The sequence below is a fragment of the Coregonus clupeaformis genome, chromosome 1 (genome assembly GCF_020615455.1).
Source record: "Coregonus clupeaformis isolate EN_2021a chromosome 1, ASM2061545v1, whole genome shotgun sequence".
NCBI classification, from domain to species: domain Eukaryota; kingdom Metazoa; phylum Chordata; class Actinopteri; order Salmoniformes; family Salmonidae; genus Coregonus; species Coregonus clupeaformis.
The window spans coordinates 19,538,079-19,556,061 of record NC_059192.1 but is presented as its reverse complement, the minus strand read 5'-3'; the positions used below and the strand labels follow the sequence as shown (position 1 = coordinate 19,556,061).

The 17,983-nt window shown below is 39.7% G+C and overlaps 2 protein-coding genes across 2 annotated transcripts in view; one reads left to right on the top strand and one right to left on the bottom strand.

Annotated features, from left to right (window-relative positions):
* The window catches only part of LOC121534941 (protein FRA10AC1 homolog), a 73,537-nt gene that overhangs the window by 36,224 nt on the left and 19,330 nt on the right, over positions 1–17,983 (top strand). The window contains exon 2 of the transcript XR_005994716.1: positions 11,489–11,568. The gene's annotated coding sequence lies outside the window, so the exon portion shown is untranslated. The remainder of the gene's footprint in view (positions 1–11,488; positions 11,569–17,983) is intronic.
* LOC121534720 (leucine-rich glioma-inactivated protein 1) lies at positions 265–5,598 on the bottom strand. Its single transcript, XM_041841331.2, has 8 exons — positions 4,823–5,598; positions 4,492–4,563; positions 4,098–4,169; positions 3,936–4,007; positions 2,777–2,848; positions 2,452–2,621; positions 1,972–2,136; positions 265–1,771 (listed from the first exon to the last, which is right to left on the bottom strand). Exons 1-8 carry the CDS (start codon positions 5,011–5,013, stop codon positions 951–953), a joined length of 1,635 nt encoding a protein of 544 aa, XP_041697265.1. The 5' UTR covers positions 5,014–5,598; the 3' UTR covers positions 265–950.

The window sequence follows — 17,983 nt, the reverse complement described above, 5'->3', positions numbered from 1 at the left end:
CGGGGGGCAGCTATCCAGCAAACAACATACCGGTAGCGAAATTTCCTTCCCCGTAGGCAAACCAGTTGGCCAACCAAAACGTTACCCTACGTTCATGTCTAGTTAAAAAAATGGTTCAAACTTCACCTCATTCCAAAAATCTGAAATAAATAGTGGACATTATTGGGGTACTTATTTAAAGAGGTGTTCTTGTTATAGAATGAATATGATAGGAATTTAAGATGAACTTCATGGATCAAGATTTTAAAATAATGTGTAGGCTAATGCATTTGTGTTGTTTATTAATCAAGGCCATGAAGACAACACATTTATGCTTTTATGAAATTGGTTTATTACTAGCCTACTATACATAAAATACAGCAAAATAAATTAAAAACAAAACACACTCTTACTACAGATTAGAATACATGTGTGTTTTTTGTAGTATTGCAGTTAAACAGCTTTAGGCCTACATTAGGTTCAATTAAAAATGTAATTTCAAAATCTAAAACTATAGCTCCATATGAAAGATATAACATGATTGGAGTGGTCCCCTCTACATACAAAATGTTGTATTAATTTACTCATCATTGTAAAAACGTAAACATTTTATTGGCAAATTGTCAGTTAAATGTTAATGAGTACTTCACAAACAAATGTATTCTCGTTTACTTTATTCTACTTTACCTCAAGTTTATCTTATAGCACAAGTATTACTGTAGTTACCGTAGTGTAGGGCTTAGCTGCTGTACGTCAACAATTGCTTTGTCTACGAGGAAAAAAAAAAGAAGAAAGAGTGCTGTGAAAGAGAGGGACACAGTAGATGTTTCTAGCAAGGCATTCATCAGGAATTCTTTCTTATTAGTGGGCTATATCATGCAAATAGTGGTGCAGTATAGTCATCCTCTCCCCAGTGTTCAGTGCTACTGCACTTGTCAACTACACACTCCTTAATTGTTTTAATTAATTAATTAATTATTACTCAGGTCAATCATTAGGTGCTCGTATATTTGAGTTTTCCCTTTAAAGCTGGAGGCCAGCAGAAACTCTCTGTTGTCAATGGACACCAGAGAGAATGCCCTTGGTGCCTGGATGTTCAGATCCTGGAAGTAAACAAATTCGCCCCTCTTTAAGTCCCACTGGTAGACCCGCGTCAGGGAGTAGTCGCTGCCGAGGATGGCGTACTGCCAGTTGCCGATGGAGATGGGCTGGAACACCATGGAGCCCCGCGAAGGCATTGTCTGTACCTCTTTGAACATGGAGACGTCCCACCTCATCACCTTGGAGTCCCCGATGAAACGCGTCAGGCAGATGAAAAGTTCACTCTTCACCTTGAAGTGCTTGACCGCAAACACGTCCTCCATTTCGGGGATATCAGTGCGCCGGTCAAACTTCTTCAGGCTCTTACTCCACTGGTAGACGACAGGCCTCTGGGAACTGCTTGCTAGGATCAGATGGGGTTTATCAGAGATCTCCAGGTACTCCACGTCTGTGTCACGGTACCAGGCATGGACGGACTGGTGAGAGTAGAACCCATTGCCGTTCCACTTGTACACTGTGGTAGAACCGGCCTTGGAGCTGTCTGCGATCACGAAGAAGGACTCACCATCTATGAGGAATGTCTCAATGTCATTAGGTTTCCTGATTTTCAGGATGTCAATGTCCTGGATTTTTATGAATTTGTTGGCAGAGATGTCCCGCTTGTAAATGTGAGAACCACCAAAGAGCTGGGCTACAATGATGAACAGCTGATTATCAATCACCATGGGTTTGCATACCACAGTGGATGTACCTGTAAAACAAGGACCAAAAACAAAGTGTTAGAACATAGGAACATAAAGTAAATATTTGTGAGAAAACATGCAACTATACGTTTTAGGTTACAAAATATATAGTATTTTTGGTAAGACAGGTACAGTACTACAATGACAGTTCACACTTGGCATATCATTTTGTCATCTGGTGATATACTGTAAAACACGTATTGCTCACTTTGAACGCTGTCATAGGTTCTGAAAACCGTTTCAACGTGATCCCATTCCAGGAAGCTGCATGTCCCAGTAAAGGGCTGGGCAAACACAACAAACTGGTCCATGCCAAAGGTAAAGGACTCCACTGAAATGGATTCAAACGTCAGGGGCTGATAAGAGGCAAACTCTGCAATACAAAACAGATGTATTAATATACAAAATAAAATTTAATTGACATCACTACCAGAGAAAGCAACATTACGGGAATTCTTCCTTGGTGACTGTTATAGTAGTCTGTAGGCTACTGTAGGTACATACTCTACAGTGTAATCACTTGTGGTACCATTTTCACTTTATCCTGACTAGTAATGAATTGACAGTCTTGGAGTCTATTGGAGTCTATTGCATTTAATTCAAATGGCCACAGTGCTGAATAGCACGAGGCAGCAGTAGTTAAGGAGATTAACATTCCAAGGTGTGAAATAATAATTGCACCAATCACCTGCTGTTATGCAGTCAAATGACTCGGGCCCAAGGCCATTGATCAGTTTCCCTTGGAAAAGCGGGGGCCCACTGCAGGAGATCTGGTCAACAGTCGCATTGGTGGTACGCATCCACTCCACCAGCCACTTTAGTTTGCAGTCACATTCCAGGTGGTTCCCTCTCAGATCCCTGGTAAAACAGGTTAGCAAAGTATGCATAATCAAAACCTGAATATTTTGAATGAAAAGATACTCACACTTTTTTTGTTTAACATAAGTACACTTTAGATGGTGACGTTACCCATAAGGCCGCTGGTTATGTGAAGAAGAAAGAAAGACACTCACACTTTAGCCAAAGCATCCATGCCCTTGAAAACATCTTTGGGTAATGTCTCAAGGTTATTATAGGCCAGGCTCCTGATAAAAAACAAGAAAACAATGTGAGTTTTAGACCATAACAGGAAAAATACAGTATGTCCCGAATCAACACAATATCTTGTGGCTGACTTCCAAAAAAAGTTTCACCCTGTCACTGGGTGGGCCCTTTTCAGATGGTATGAGTAAAGTTACAGAGCAGGTATTATATTTCGTTTTGCCCACCCAGGTCATATCGTTCTTAGTTATAATTACATTTTCAGAGTAGACTCATACAATCTACGTAAAATAGTGAAAGGATATACATTCTTAGAATAATGATTTGGAAAACACATATGTCCACTCATGTCTGTCTCTTTTTTTTTCTATAGAAAGGAGTGTATAGGCCTTTCAGAGTGTTGGCAAGGCATACTGATGATGGTCACATGATAAGTAAAACCAATGTTTTTGTAACATGTTTGTCCATATACATTATTTGGGTTTCAGGGGGGTTTTGAGTGCCTGATGCAAATATTCTGATGTGAAATCTGGAAATATTCCCAGTCAGCGAGGTCACCAAGGTTACATGTGATATTAGACCCACCACAGAGTGTCCTTTGGCAACTTGATCTGGCAGAAGTAACCTAACGTAGCAGGCGTAGAAAGAGGCCTGAACGGAGTCCCTACTTGTGTTTTTCAGGGGAAATGGAAGTTAGGTTGAAAATACTGAATCCCTGAAAACCAGAAACATTGGCTTTATGCCAAAATACTGTATCCCTGAAAACCAGAAACATCTACTTTATGCCAAAGCCACTAAGGGTGGGCAGAAGTGAGGGAGGTTAACCTTGTTCAATATCACTGAAATAGGACTTGAATCCTATGAAGTTTTGACAATGATAAAGTGGCCACCACCAAGGTCCATTTGCTTAATATTTGAATGTACCAATGGGGGCCTCAGTCAACCATGTTGCTGATAACGCTATGCACCCTAGGAAGAAGCAAAAAGCCTGCAAAGATATTGGTTACAATACTTTATTTCTGTTTTCAAGTATGGTTAACACAATATGTAAATGACACAAGACCATAGTTCTAACACATTTTCCGCGATTTCAGATTGTAAGAAAGTAGAAAGGGACATGCTTATACTTACAGGTGTATCAGTGCTTTTAGGCTCCGGAATGCATATGGTGATATTGAAGCAATTTTGTTGTTTTCGATAAACCTGTGAATGAGGTAATAACATATTTTGAGGATGAAATCCTCAGATGATGCATTTGTGAGGATCTTATCCATTAGAGAGAGTACAACTCACAGGTACTCCAGATGAGGTAGACCCAGGAAAGCGTCCTCATCAATTGAGTCAAACGTGTTGGCAGTGAATAGGCTGTTCAGGAAATATAAAATAGTTTTCATTCCATCATTTCTATAACCACTGCTCTGTCACATTGTAGTTTTTACTCACACTTGAATAGAAATATTTCACATTGTGGTTGAGTTACCAAGCAACCCCTCTGCTAAAAAATGTGAACCACTTCATTTTCGTGTAGCCTAATCCTCCTGCTCATACTTGTAATGTTCATGTGCTGTGTGTTATGACATAACTCTGCTCTTCCTCTGAGGGAACAGGGCTGTGCTTTGTTGATGCACATGGACCCTCATTTTAGCAGGTATTATGAAAAATCGTTGAGTAACGACGTCAAACTCACAGAAGCTGTAGAGCGGGCATGTGTAAGAAGCTTCCCCCAGATATTTCGGTGAATCCCGATTTGACAAAAGATCTGCATAGAAACATGGTACACATGAAATGAGGCAATATATCAGAACATAGATTCATATTATTGATAAAATGTCAACCATTTAATTTCATTGTAGGCCTACATTATTTCAATTTGCTGCTTTACTTGTGCTGTTATTTTATTCAATTCAACATCTTCAAAAACTAGACAAAGAAAGATCGATCATACGATAGACCCATCGTAATGCCACTGCCTATGATATGATTTAAATAATTAACAATATTTAATTCAAAGCACTTACAACGAAACGACATCAGGTGGAAAGCTGTGAGGGACCGATCTTATATTTTCACACAGTGCATTATCTTTGGTGCACGTACAAGATGCGGGGCATCTAGGTTGCTTCACTCTTCTGGTCTCTGCTATAAGCAGGAGGGTGGCGATCCAAATCAACACCGTGCATCCTTTCAGGGTTTTGTTTGCATATCCCATCCTCGTGTTGCTCTCTGGTGACAACCAGTTCGTCGAATATTTCTGAACATTAACCTCAAGGAAAAATCCAAAATTAAAATGTTTCAATGCCAAATCTTGAATGTCTGTATTTGCTTCGATGAATTTGCAGTGATGAATGCAGCTTGTATCTCAATGACCAGGCACTAATCCAAAAGATTCGTTCTGCAAGGCGCAGTATTTACAAATGCAGGAGAGGGAAGATAAAACAAAGGATTAAAATCCTCCAAAATACGTTGTCATTCCAAAAGTGAAAATGGATCCAATGTAGGCTACACAGTTTTTATATTGTTAATTTTTTGTAAAAACTAGGCTAGCTCTATATGTTTTATTATGAAGGTCTGAATACGTATCGATTTGTCTCGAGCGTATAAGAAAGGATGAAAGCCTCAAGTCCCTGGAGAGAGCGCGCAGAGAGCGGCGTATATTTTATGAGGGACGCAGACTATTACTTATGCGCGCACGAAATCCATGAATGGTTAATGCGGAACGGCCTATTCATTAGAAGGGTCTATGGAAGCTGGAAAAGCACCTGCGTCTCGCTCATTGATAATGTTGCTATTGCTGCTGCTGCTGCTGCTGCTGATAATAGTAATAGGAATAGCATAATAAAAGCCCAATTATAGCAATGTAGGCTAATAACAATATAATAAGAAACCAAATCAAAATCATAATAACAAAAACATTATAATAGCCTATGTAATATGATGCAGCTATAATAATATTATCCTAAAATAACATGATTATTTTAATCCGTTTGTTCCCAGCTGGCTCTAAAAGTCGCCTTACAAGTTACATTTCTGTGCTCAACCCAATGCTTTTTTCTTTTTAGCTCTCTCAGCGAACATACTGAATCAAATGCTGTGTCTTTGTTGAGTTCAATGGGGATCAAACCCATCAAATTCAAATAACAGTGGAGTTCTGTTCAAGATTGGAAAAGTTCATCCTGCCATCCCACCATTTTCCAAAGAGTTCAATTACAGTATTCAGGAGAATAAGAGATCTATTGTTCCCATTTGATATAACGGAATCTTTAACGGAATCTATGAAAGCCCACAGAAGTACAGTCAGGATAGCAGATATGGTAAATGGTTACTTCAAAACCCAATTTCCTTACATGTGCATAGGCCTACATAAAATACAATGAATTACAAAATTTGATTTATCTGTGTGTGCATGTTCAAAATAGACTAGGGAACTACTGTATTTAGATTTGTCTATATTTCCCACTTATTTTTTTCCCTCAAGAAAACTGTGCTTTTATTATTCAAATCAATACCTGAATATCTGATGCATCTTGTGTGTCTGTATTTGCTTCTCAACAAATGTGATAATGGAATCAAACCATAGATTTGTTGAAAACATGATTTGATTTGGAGAGGTCCTGCCCTGTAATTTTGGTTGTGGCCAATGGTGTTTATATATACACTGAGTGTACAAAACATTAGGAACACCAGCTCTTTCCATGAGATTGACTGACCAGGTGAATCCAGGTGAAAGCTATGATCCCTTATTGGTGTCACTTGTTAAATCCACTTCAATCTGTGTAGATGAAGGGTAGGAAACAGGTTAAAGAAGGATTTTTAAGCCTTGAGACAATTGTGACATGGTTTGTGTATGTGTGCCATTCAGAGGGTGAATGGACAAGACAAAAGATTTAAGTGCCTTTGAATGGGTATGGTAGTAGGTGCTAGACTCACCAGTTTGTCAAGAACAGCTGGGTTTTTCACGCTCAACAGTTTCCCGTGTGTATCCAGCCAACTTGACAAAACTGTGCGAATCATTTGAGTCAACATTGGCCAGCATCCCTGTGGAACGGTTTCGAAACATTGTAGAGTCCATGCACCGACGAATTGAGGGTGTTCTGAGGGCAAAAGGAGGTGCAACTCAATATTAGGAAGGTGTTCCTAATGTTTTGTACACTCAGTGTATATCATTGGTTGTGGCAGTTCACTGTTAGAAATACAGTAATTTGTGGTCCTTTCATGCACCTTTGTTTTTGTGTGACTCACGAATATTGCTCGCCAGCTTGTAGTCCTAAAACCCGGAAATAAGTTACCTTTGGTTCGTTCAGCCATCCCTATGGGAAAAATGAATGGGGAAAGAACAGGGTTTTGGAATAAACGCCGAAAATAAGGTCTGAGGTCAATACAGGCTTAGGAATTCATATACGTTTTGTTCTATGAGATAGTCAGTTAACATGACCTTTATGAATGATGAAGCCTTTATGTGTTTTTTATTATTACATAAATTCTTCAAAATTCACAAAATGTGACGTTAGCTGATGAAGATGATCTCATAGAACAAAACGTATAAGATCTCATAAGCCTGTTTACCACGTAACTTATTTTCGCCTTTTATCCAGAAACCCTACAAAAACGCCATTAATTTTCCTCATAGGCTTTGTTCAATGAACCATGGCGGAGTTAGTGCCTTCAAAAATACGCCATTACTATAATTTAATAGAATCTCTACGCTCCAGCCCCTCCAATCATAAACGTTATGTTAAACGTCATCATGCGCGACTCTGTTGATGTAAACAAACAGTAGGCTAATCGTGAGCATGGCGATAAATATGGACAGTCTCGTAACACAAATGTCTGCTTTATACTCGATCCATTTGTTTAATCCATAGCACAATATCTAGCGAACTATCTGGCCCTAGTCAACAGTCACAGGCTAGCTTCAATGCTATATGGCTAGCTGCATTCGTTACCCATTGTGTGCATCAGAGGAGACAAGACAACACTAACGTTAGCTACTTACAGTGTTGGGGAAGCTACTCAGAAATCATAGTTTACCACTCTACCAAGTAGCGTACTTCACACTAGAAGAAGTTAAGCTACGCATGAGAAAAATATAGTTTATTTAACTAAAGCTACTTTGAAAAAGTAGTTCACTGCCACCAAGCTACTTCGGGAAAAATGATCATATCTACATCGGAAATGTCATAGACTACAAATTGCAAGACAGATCACTTTGAGGTCAGGTGTTAACAGACTGTGTAATGTAGACCATTAAACACAAAAACGATGTTTCAAGTGAGAATTAGGCAGGTCTGATGCCGAAAAAGTAAGAAATTATTGCCTATTTCAGTGATACTGTATGTTCTTCTCTTTTTGCAAAAAGTGTGTGTATTGCCTATTTTGTTAGGATCCCCAATTAACTGCTGCCAAGGTAACGGCTAATCTTCCTGGGGTCCAAACAGGAAACAAAACACAACAAAAATAATACATAAAATACACAATATAATATAATACAAAATATATAAAAATGTCTGTGTCTCGTCACAGTCCCTGTCATGTCGTAATGTGTTCTTTTATCTGTTTTTTTCCCCATCTGGATTTATTACTAGTTTGAGTTACCTGGGGTGGCACAGAGTTCTATTTAGCCATGGCTCTATTTAATACTGTGTGTTTCCCAGCCTCTGTTCTGGACCTGGGGACTGTGAAGAGACCTTTGGTTGCATGTCTCGTGTGATACAGATGAGTGTCCGAAATGCGTGCCAACTGCTTGTACAGACAGTTTGGTATCTTCAACACATTAAAACCTCGTACAAAGACCAATAGTGATGCAGTCAATCTCTCCTCTTTGAGGAAAGCCATGAGAGATTGACATGCATGTCATTGACATTTGCTCTCCGTGTACATCTAAGTGCAATATGTGCTGCTCTGTTCTGGACCAACTGCAATTTGCCTATATCCTTATTTGCGGCACATGACCACACAACTGTGCAGTAGTCCAGGTGAGACAGAACTGTAGGACCTGTCTGGTTGATTGAGATGTCAAGAAAGCAGAGCAATGCCTTATCATGGACAGACGTCTTTCCATTTTAGCAACCAGTGAGTCTATATGTTTTGACCATGACAGCTTGCTATCTAGGGTTACACCCAGCAGTTTATCCACTTGAACTTGCTCAATCGCCACATTATTCAGTTATAGATGAGGTGTAGGATTGAGCGAGTGATTTGTCCCAAAAACTATGGTTGAAGTTTTTTTTGGGGGTTGATATTTAGCACAAGTCTATTGCTAGTTACCCATTCTATAACTGGCTGGAACTCTATGTTAAGGGTGTCAGTTATTTATTTTACTGTCGTAACCGACGTGTATACTGTTGAGTCGTCAGCGTACATAGACACACAGGCTTTATTCAAGGTCAGTGGAAGGTCATTAATAAAAACAGAAAACCATAATGGCCCAAGCCATTACATGGCAAAAAAAGTAATTAACTACTGAAAACACTACCAAGATTTGTTTTTATTTCAACTACCACCAAGTTATTGCAAAATGTAGTTTAATTACTAGTTGAACTACATGTTGTTCACTACTCTCCAACACTGGCTACTTATATACCTTGCCTTTAGGAGTAAAAATATGCATATTGTTGCCAGCTAGCAATGGCCTTGGTCAATAGCAAGTAGCTAAAGCTAGCAAGCAAAATGACTGGCTACTACATTTAGGCTAATGATAACCAGAGTCAAAGTAAAGTGAGAATGCTATCTAATTTCTCCCCAAATGATCAATTCCTTGCTATATGTCACATTTAGTTACTGATATAATGACAAGGTTTACAAAACAGCATCATAACCAATTCAGCCCCACATCCTGACCTTCACAATTGCAGGTGTTGGTATCACTGCAATGCATCCCTGGTATGATGTTTCCTCCAGTCTGCTGAGATGGCCATTTGATAAAGCTGACCTTACAATGAGTGACATACACTGCTCAAAAAAATAAAGGGAACACTTAAACAACACAATGTAACTCCAAGTCAATCACACTTCTGTGAAATCAAACTGTCCACTTAGGAAGCAACACTGATTGACAATACATTTCACATGCTGTTGTGCAAATGGAATAGACAACAGGTGGAAATTATAGGCAATTAGCAAGACACCCCCAATAAAGGACTGGTTTTGCAGGTGGTGACCACAGACCACTTCTCAGTTCCTATGCTTCCTGGCTGATGTTTTGGTCACTTTTGAATGCTGGCGGTGCGTTCACTCTAGTGGTAGCATGAGACGGAGTCTACAACCCACACAAGTGGCTCAGGTAGTGCAGCTCATCCAGGATGGCACATCAATGCGAGCTGTGGCAAGAAGGTTTGCTGTGTCTGTCAGCGTAGTGTCCAGAGCATGGAGGCGCTACCAGGAGACAGGCCAGTACATCAGGAGACGTGGAGGAGGCCGTAGGAGGGCAACAACCCAGCAGCAGGACTGCTACCTCTGCCTTTGTGCAAGGAGGAGCACTGCCAGACACCTGCAAAATGACCTCCAGCAGGCCACAAATGTGCATGTGTCTGCTCAAACGGTCAGAAACAGACTCCATGAGGGTGGTATGAGGGCCCGACGTCCACAGGTGGGGGTTGTGCTTACAGCCCAACACCGTGCAGGACGTTTGGCATTTGCCAGAGAACACCAAGATTGGCAAATTCGCCACTGGCGCCCTGTGCTCTTCACAGATGAAAGCAGGTTCACACTGAGCACGTGACAGAGTCTGGAGACGCCGTGGAGAACGTTCTGCTGCCTGCAACATCCTCCAGCATGACCGGTTTGGCGGTGGGTCAGTCATGGTGTGGGGTGGCATTTCTTTGGGGGGCCGCACATCCCTCCATGTGCTCGCCAGAGGTAGCCTGACTGCCATTAGGTACCGAGATGAGATCCTCAGACCCCTTGTGAGACCATATGCTGGTGCGGTTGGCCCTGGGTTCCTCCTAATGCAAGACAATGCTAGACCTCATGTGGCTGGAGTGTGTCAGCAGTTCCTGCAAGAGGAAGGCATTGATGCTATGGACTGGCCCGCCCATTCCCCAGACCTGAATCCAATTGAGCACATCTGGAACATCATGTCTCGCTCCATCCACCAACGCCACGTTGCACCACAGACTGTCCAGGAGTTGGCGGATGCTTTAGTCCAGGTCTGGGAGGAGATCCCTCAGGAGACCATCCGCCACCTCATCAGGAGCATGCCCAGGCGTTGTAGGGAGGTCATACAGGCACGTGGAGGCCACACACACTACTGAGCCTCATTTTGACTTGTTTTAAGGACATTACATCAAAGTTGGATCAGCCTGTAGTGTGGTTTTCCACTTTAATTTTGAGGGTGACTCCAAATCCAGACCTCCATGGGTTGATACATTTGATTTCCATTGATACTTTTTGTGTGATTTTGTTGTCAGCACATTCAACTATGTAAAGAAAAAAGTATTTAATAAGATTATTTCATTCATTCAGATCTAGGATGTGTTATTTTAGTGTTCCCTTTATTTTTTTATTCCTCTATGCGTTCTCAGATTTTTTGACATAGTGGGCTTTTTCCAAAACAATGAATATTTCATTAGCTACCTTTTCTGTAGATTTACCTGTTCTTGATTGCTAAACAATAAATTATAGGCCTACTATAGTGAGTTCCTCACAAGCTATATGGCATGATGACAGAAATAAATATTTTCTTGCAGGTCCATGGAGGCGGAGGGTATGACTCCGACTTCAGTGATGACGAGGGCCAGGGAGAGACGTCTCAAAGTGGAGTGAAAAGGTAGAGGCCAGATGACCATATACCAATCTAAGCAGCCTACCTACTTCAAGATGAAAACAGATGAGTAAATCATACTGCTACATACTGTACAATTTGGTTAGTTTTTTCATTAATGTTGACCTGCAGGAAATGTGAGGTTGATCTACTGCGTAAGCCCTTTCAGAAGGGAAGGCACACAAAGGTAGCACATAGGGATGTTGCTGCTCATGAATATGACAGGTAATATATCTCAGACTCTTTCATAGTAAAGCATCGTTGCCTGATGTCAATGATGTTTGCTGTTGGTGACTGCAAACGTCACCACCTAATATCAATGAATGCTGGATCCTTCTATATTGACGATATAGAGGTTTCACAAGTAAGAAAACTATAAAAGGTCTCCCGTTGCAAGTTAGAGTTCATTGTGAATAAAAATGTATGTTTGGGACTGTTTAGTTAAAGTAGCATTGTTCCCTCTGAATGTGCTTCACCCAGCAACAATGTTCAATAGATGGGGTTTTGTTGAGGGTCAGCGTGGCAGATGTTGTTGCCTACCCTCATCACCTGGGGGCGGCCTTCAGGAAGTCCAGGATCCAGTTGCAGAGGGATGTGTTCAGTCCCAGGGTCCTTAGCTTAGTGATGAGCTTGGAGGGCACTATGGTTTTGAATTCTGAGCTGTAGTTAATGAACAGCATTCTCACGTAGGTGTTCCTTTTGTCCAGGTGGGAAAGGGCAGTGTGGAGTGCAATGAGATTGCATCATATGTGGATCTGTTGGGGCAGTATACGAATTGGAGTGGATCCAGGGTGTCTGGGATGATGGTGTTGATGTGAGCCATGACCAGCCTTTCAAAGCATTTCATGGCTACAGATGTGTGCTACAGGGCAATATTAATTTAGACAGGTTACCTTGGCGTCCTTGGGCACAGGGACAATTGTGGTCTGCTTTAAACATGTAGGTATTACAGACCTGGGTCATTCTACAGATTCGGTGACATTTCAGTATTGTCAGTGTCCCAAGATGTACTAGTGTTATAACTTGTCAGAACATTTATCAAACTACACTTAAATTACAACATTTCAAAGTTTTACATGTTTTTAATATGGAGTAGAGAATATGATTTTAAACAGAGATGAATTTCAATACTTATATGTTTGCTTTTCTTAGGAGTATTAAGAATTTCGCCTGTCCCTATTGACCATCATGCAAATGGCGTGACTCATTTTGAGTACACAGTGTTAAATAATAATTGTTTTTTTTTGTTAAATTAATTGTATATGCCCCCTTATTATGCATAATCCATTTTCTCAGCATAAGACATTTTATTTTCTGAGAAATTCAGGCTTTTACCCCTGTCCTTGTATTTCTTTCAACCCCGTAACGCAACAATACCCCCACTCACAATTAAATAATGGTTTGATCCTGTGGACATCATTTATGAGGAAGTGACATCATACAAGTCTTCAGAGAAGCCTGGTGTGACAAGTGGTAAGCTGCTCTCTCACTTTTTATAAATATTTCATGTTTTTTAAGCACATATGTGCTTTGTCAATCTCAGGTATTCAACTCTGTTGGGGGGGGGGGGGAATTCATAGTTAAGATTTTACCAAGAATTGTTTTTATAGCTATGAAGTATAACAATGTATTTTGTTGAATAAGGCCATGTGGCACACTGCTAGCTGCTAGCATCCCGAATTAGCAACAGATTAGCACAAAATCTTCAACCCTGTCACATTCAACCCCATCACATTTTTCAATGTTACGGGGTTGAATGGCTGTTACAGGGTTGAATAGCTGTTAAATCTTAGCAATATTTAATGTATATTGCTTAATACCAATCATATTTTCTTGTTGAATGTTTGTTGTTTACGGTTTTACAGTATCAACTAAAAGTACGAGGAATTTTTGAAAATAATAACTTTAAAAAAGTGACAATTCATTTGTTCTCTCTCCTATATACATTGACATATTTAGGAGTATTATCTGCAAGTTCATGTTCATTTTACTACATAGTGATTAAAAGGATACAATATTTAGTCTTGAAGAGTAAGCAGGTCATTGACTTGACCTTGACCTACAATTTCAGATTCAACAATGGAAAAAACAGCAGCAGAAAGGAAACACACATAGAGAGGAAGGTGAGGGACATCCGCGCGCCGGTGGTCAGGTAATTCTCCTGGAAATGTAAGATCTTTAAGACACGAGGTGGTGGTGGTCATGGACACACAATCAACAGAAAATAAAGTTTTGTTGCTTTAAAGCATAATTTGGTAATGCATAAAAAGACTAGAGAATGTAAATGAAGACTAGTCTAAAAAGACATACAGTATACTGCCTTGGCAACTGGTGCGTGAGGGGTTCATGTTCACTAGCCGACTGGTTTGTACTGACATATTTAGGAGTATTATCTGCAAGTTCACGTTCATTTTACTACATAGTGATTAAAAGGATACAGTAATTAGTTTTGGAGAGTAAACTGGTCATTGACTTGACCTTGACCTACAATTTCAGATTCAACAATGGCAAAAACAGCAGCAGAAAGGCAAAGAGAGTACAGGGCAAGAAGAAATGCTGATCCAGAACGAAGGGAAAAGTACCTCAGGAGTGAAAGCATGAGATGGACAAAATATGTTTTAGCAGGAAAGAAGAAAGGAATAGGAGATCTAGATAAGAGAGGTCAAAAGACATATGCGGGAAATGGTGCGTGGCCAAATATGATGACGATTTCTATCCCGGAATAATTCTAGCCACAGATGAATCCCATGTGCAGGTCAAATGCATGTGCTGTGCTGGACCAAATAGGTACTTCTGGCCACTTCTTGATGATATCCTGTGGTATCCATTTGAGGACATCTTGGAACACATTGATCCCCCTAAACCGGTGACTTCTAGGCACATGGAAATACAGAAGGAAGTGTGGGCTAGGCTCTCTCAGTAAAAATGGTGAACAAACTGTAGGCTTACCTATAGGTTATTAATGTTAAGATGTTTGCTTAATGTTCAAACATTCAAACAACACAGACATTCCTGCCATTACTCTGGATATTTCTATGAAATCAATGAAATGTTGTAACTGTTGTTAGTTTATTAATGTGTTTTAATCTGTCTAGATTTCATCTTGATTGTTTAAACTTTAAAAGCTATGTTGACAGTAGTTTAAAATGTTAAAAAATGGCAACATGTGACCTATATAGGTTATCAATGTTAAGATGTTTGCTCAATGTTCAAACAGACTCCTGCCATTATCAGATGGATATTTTTATGAAATCAATGAAATGTTGTTACTGTTATTAGTTCATTAATGTGTTTTACTCTGTCTAGCTTTCATCTAGATTCTTTAGGTTTAAAAATGTTTAAAATGTTTAAAAAATGGCAACATGTTAGTGATCTCAAAAGATAAAACATATGACACGTGATGCTTTTCACTCAACCCTGTTACATGATTTTCAACCCTGTTGCGGTGCATTCATCCCTGTTACGAGATATTTTTTTACATTTTTGTATTAAATACACAAAATATAACATCAATAGTGTTTTTATTGTGTGTATTAAATCAGGGTAAATAAGGCTATTTCAATTTTGTCAGGAATTACGCAGCATTCTTGCACATTTCTTGCGAAAATGTGGAGTTAGATTAGAAATTTCTTCATCGTAAACTGGAAAGGATGGTGCTGGTCAGTTTTTCTTGATTTTCTTTTTAATTACAATATGCCATTATTTACAAGGGACATATAAACTGTGAGATTATGCCAGAATCTGATCTCAAGCTTATTGGAAAAATGAATAGTTGAATAACAAAATGACTGTGACGGGGTTGAATTAAATTGGGACTTGTTTGAGAAAATAATACAGAATAATAACTTAATACTCTACATTGAGATGGGAAAAGGTATTTTCTATCAAGTACACACATTACTTTGTCACATCAAATAAAAAAAAGCTTAAGATTTTAATGTTCATTGTTTCATCCTCCTCAATCACAAAAGGCACCGAATCTGTAGAATGACCCATCTACATGATAAAAGTATTTTCTGTTTATTAGTTTGTTTTTTATTCAGTTAATCTCTTATACAGTTCACCATTAAAATGCCATTACGGTGAGTCAGGGACATACATTTGTAGGCCTACCTATCAACCAATAACTCTAGTCAGAAGTCATTCAGAGCTCTACCATTAGATGGCGATAAAGGTCAAGACATGTTTACTTTGACACAGCTTTCAGGGGTTGGCAACCCTGCTCTTGTAATACCAAAAGGCAGGCACGTAAGAGTTTTAGTTTACATTTACATTTTAGTCATTTAGCAGACGCTCTTATCCAGAGCGACTTACAGTTACCTCTTTGGATTTCGAACGGGGAGAAAAGGAGGGTGAAATGTAGCAACCACTGAGATTAATTAGTATGCTTAGTTGGTGAGTTGATTTGTAGAATTTGGTGGGGTACCTGGTTGAAAAAAACCCTGCGGAATCCCAATATCAAAGTTCACCACATCTGGTTAACATTCATCTTGGAAACTTGGAAAAAACCTTGCATAATTGCGTCAGGTTCTGGGGGAGATGAATGGAGAAAAAAATATTAACGAGACTAGCGAATTTAGTCCCTAAATGGAAACTCTCAGCCAAAGCATGGGCGAAATGTTTCATCCCCTTCAGAAATTCGAAATATGCGAACACCTGCGAAATCGTGATTTACCAAATGATCAGTGACCAAAAATCAGTGCACTGTAACCAAGTTGCGTCCCACGGTTTGTTGACAAGCACTACGATACCATCCTATGTTACGTGCATGTCTGTCCACGAGAGATTAGGTTAACATGTGCTTGTCTCAAATCACAAACTCAACATCCACTGTGAAAATATCACCAGAGAAATGTATATCCTTACAACAAAAAGATCCCTCTTCCTGGTACTCAGGAAGTAACTACACAAATAGACTAGCCCTTCAATTATCCACTTGTAATTAATTTAAGGTCCATTGCAGCTGTTTTTATCTCAATGTCAAATCATTTCTGGGTAACAATTAAGTACCTTACTGTGATTATTTTAAATTAAAATGGTCAAGAAACAAAAATTGCTTTTTAGCAAAGAGCAATTTCTCAAGCAACAATTTTGCTAGGACTTTCTGAGTGGGGAAGGGAAAACTAGCTGGAAACTAGCTTGGAACTTTCTTTCTTATTGGTCTATTAACTAATTTAATAGCTGGTGATGTCACCAGGCAGGCCAAAACTCCATCCCACATCAACAGGCGGACATTTCAGGCGGTCTTTTCAAACAGCTCTTACACTAAAAGGGCATAATCATCATTTTCACAGTATTATTCGAACCTCATAGCGTGTTATATATATATATATTTTTTAAAAAAAACATAGGAAAATCACGTTTTTGACTGCACTGAGCCTTTAAGTAGGTTACCACCTCCATCTATATACATCAGCTTTGTGGGTGATAGAGTATAAATAGAATAGGCTAATGGAAAGTGCTGTTGCGAGGTGAGAGCACTGACACACTTTGAGTAATGCATTGAACACAATGATCTATTCTTGCCGCTCTGAGAAAGCTGAATAAGCCAATATGCTTTACCTGATTAAGTGACTCTAACTAATCCCGCCCTCGTTTACAGCCGTTCTGTAGGAAGTGGCGAGGGATTTAAAGGCTGACTCAGATCATCAAAATTCACAGCCAATGGTCTTTCACTCCTCAATGGAACACAATGACCAATCGGTGACCTGGAATCAGGTAATCTACATGGTCTTTGTGTAAGAGTAAATCGGAGGCCAGACACATTCTCTCTCTGGCCAATGCCATGGCCATGTTGAAGCAGAGTGATTCTCTAGTTTCATGCTATCTCTGTGTCACAGGTCATGTTGCTTTAAGTTAGGTAATCTATTAGTATTGACCTAATCATGTACAATAGACATTAGTTGCCTGTTTTGGCCATAATAGGAAGGGTTCAGCAACAACACATTTATACTATATACTATTTTATAATTTATTTTATTTTACATCTATTGCCAAAGGGAGGATGCGTATTTTCCACCCTCATTTTGACCAGATGCTTTTGTAAGAAGGACTGGCTCTCAGCTTTGTGTCTCTGTCTTCCCCTCTCTGTTTGATGTGTTCGTGTCTGCCGTCCCTCTTACCGTCTGATCCCTAGCACACTGTTTACATGCAATCTGTTTGCTTCCGTCTTCTGAACCAAGCATGTGGGCTTAGCTAAAACCACGTCTGTCCGTCCCCATATGCCAATGGTCCATCTGCCTTCTTTTACCATGTGACAATGCATGCTCTTTGATACCTAGTTGACACTTCAACAATGTGTCAAACAATTCAACAGTGTGTATCGAAAGGTTCGCACACATCGCACCGAATGTGGATCCCCGTTCGTCTACCGATCGTTCAGCGCGCTGTTGACATCTGTAAAATTGGTTTGCACTCGGTT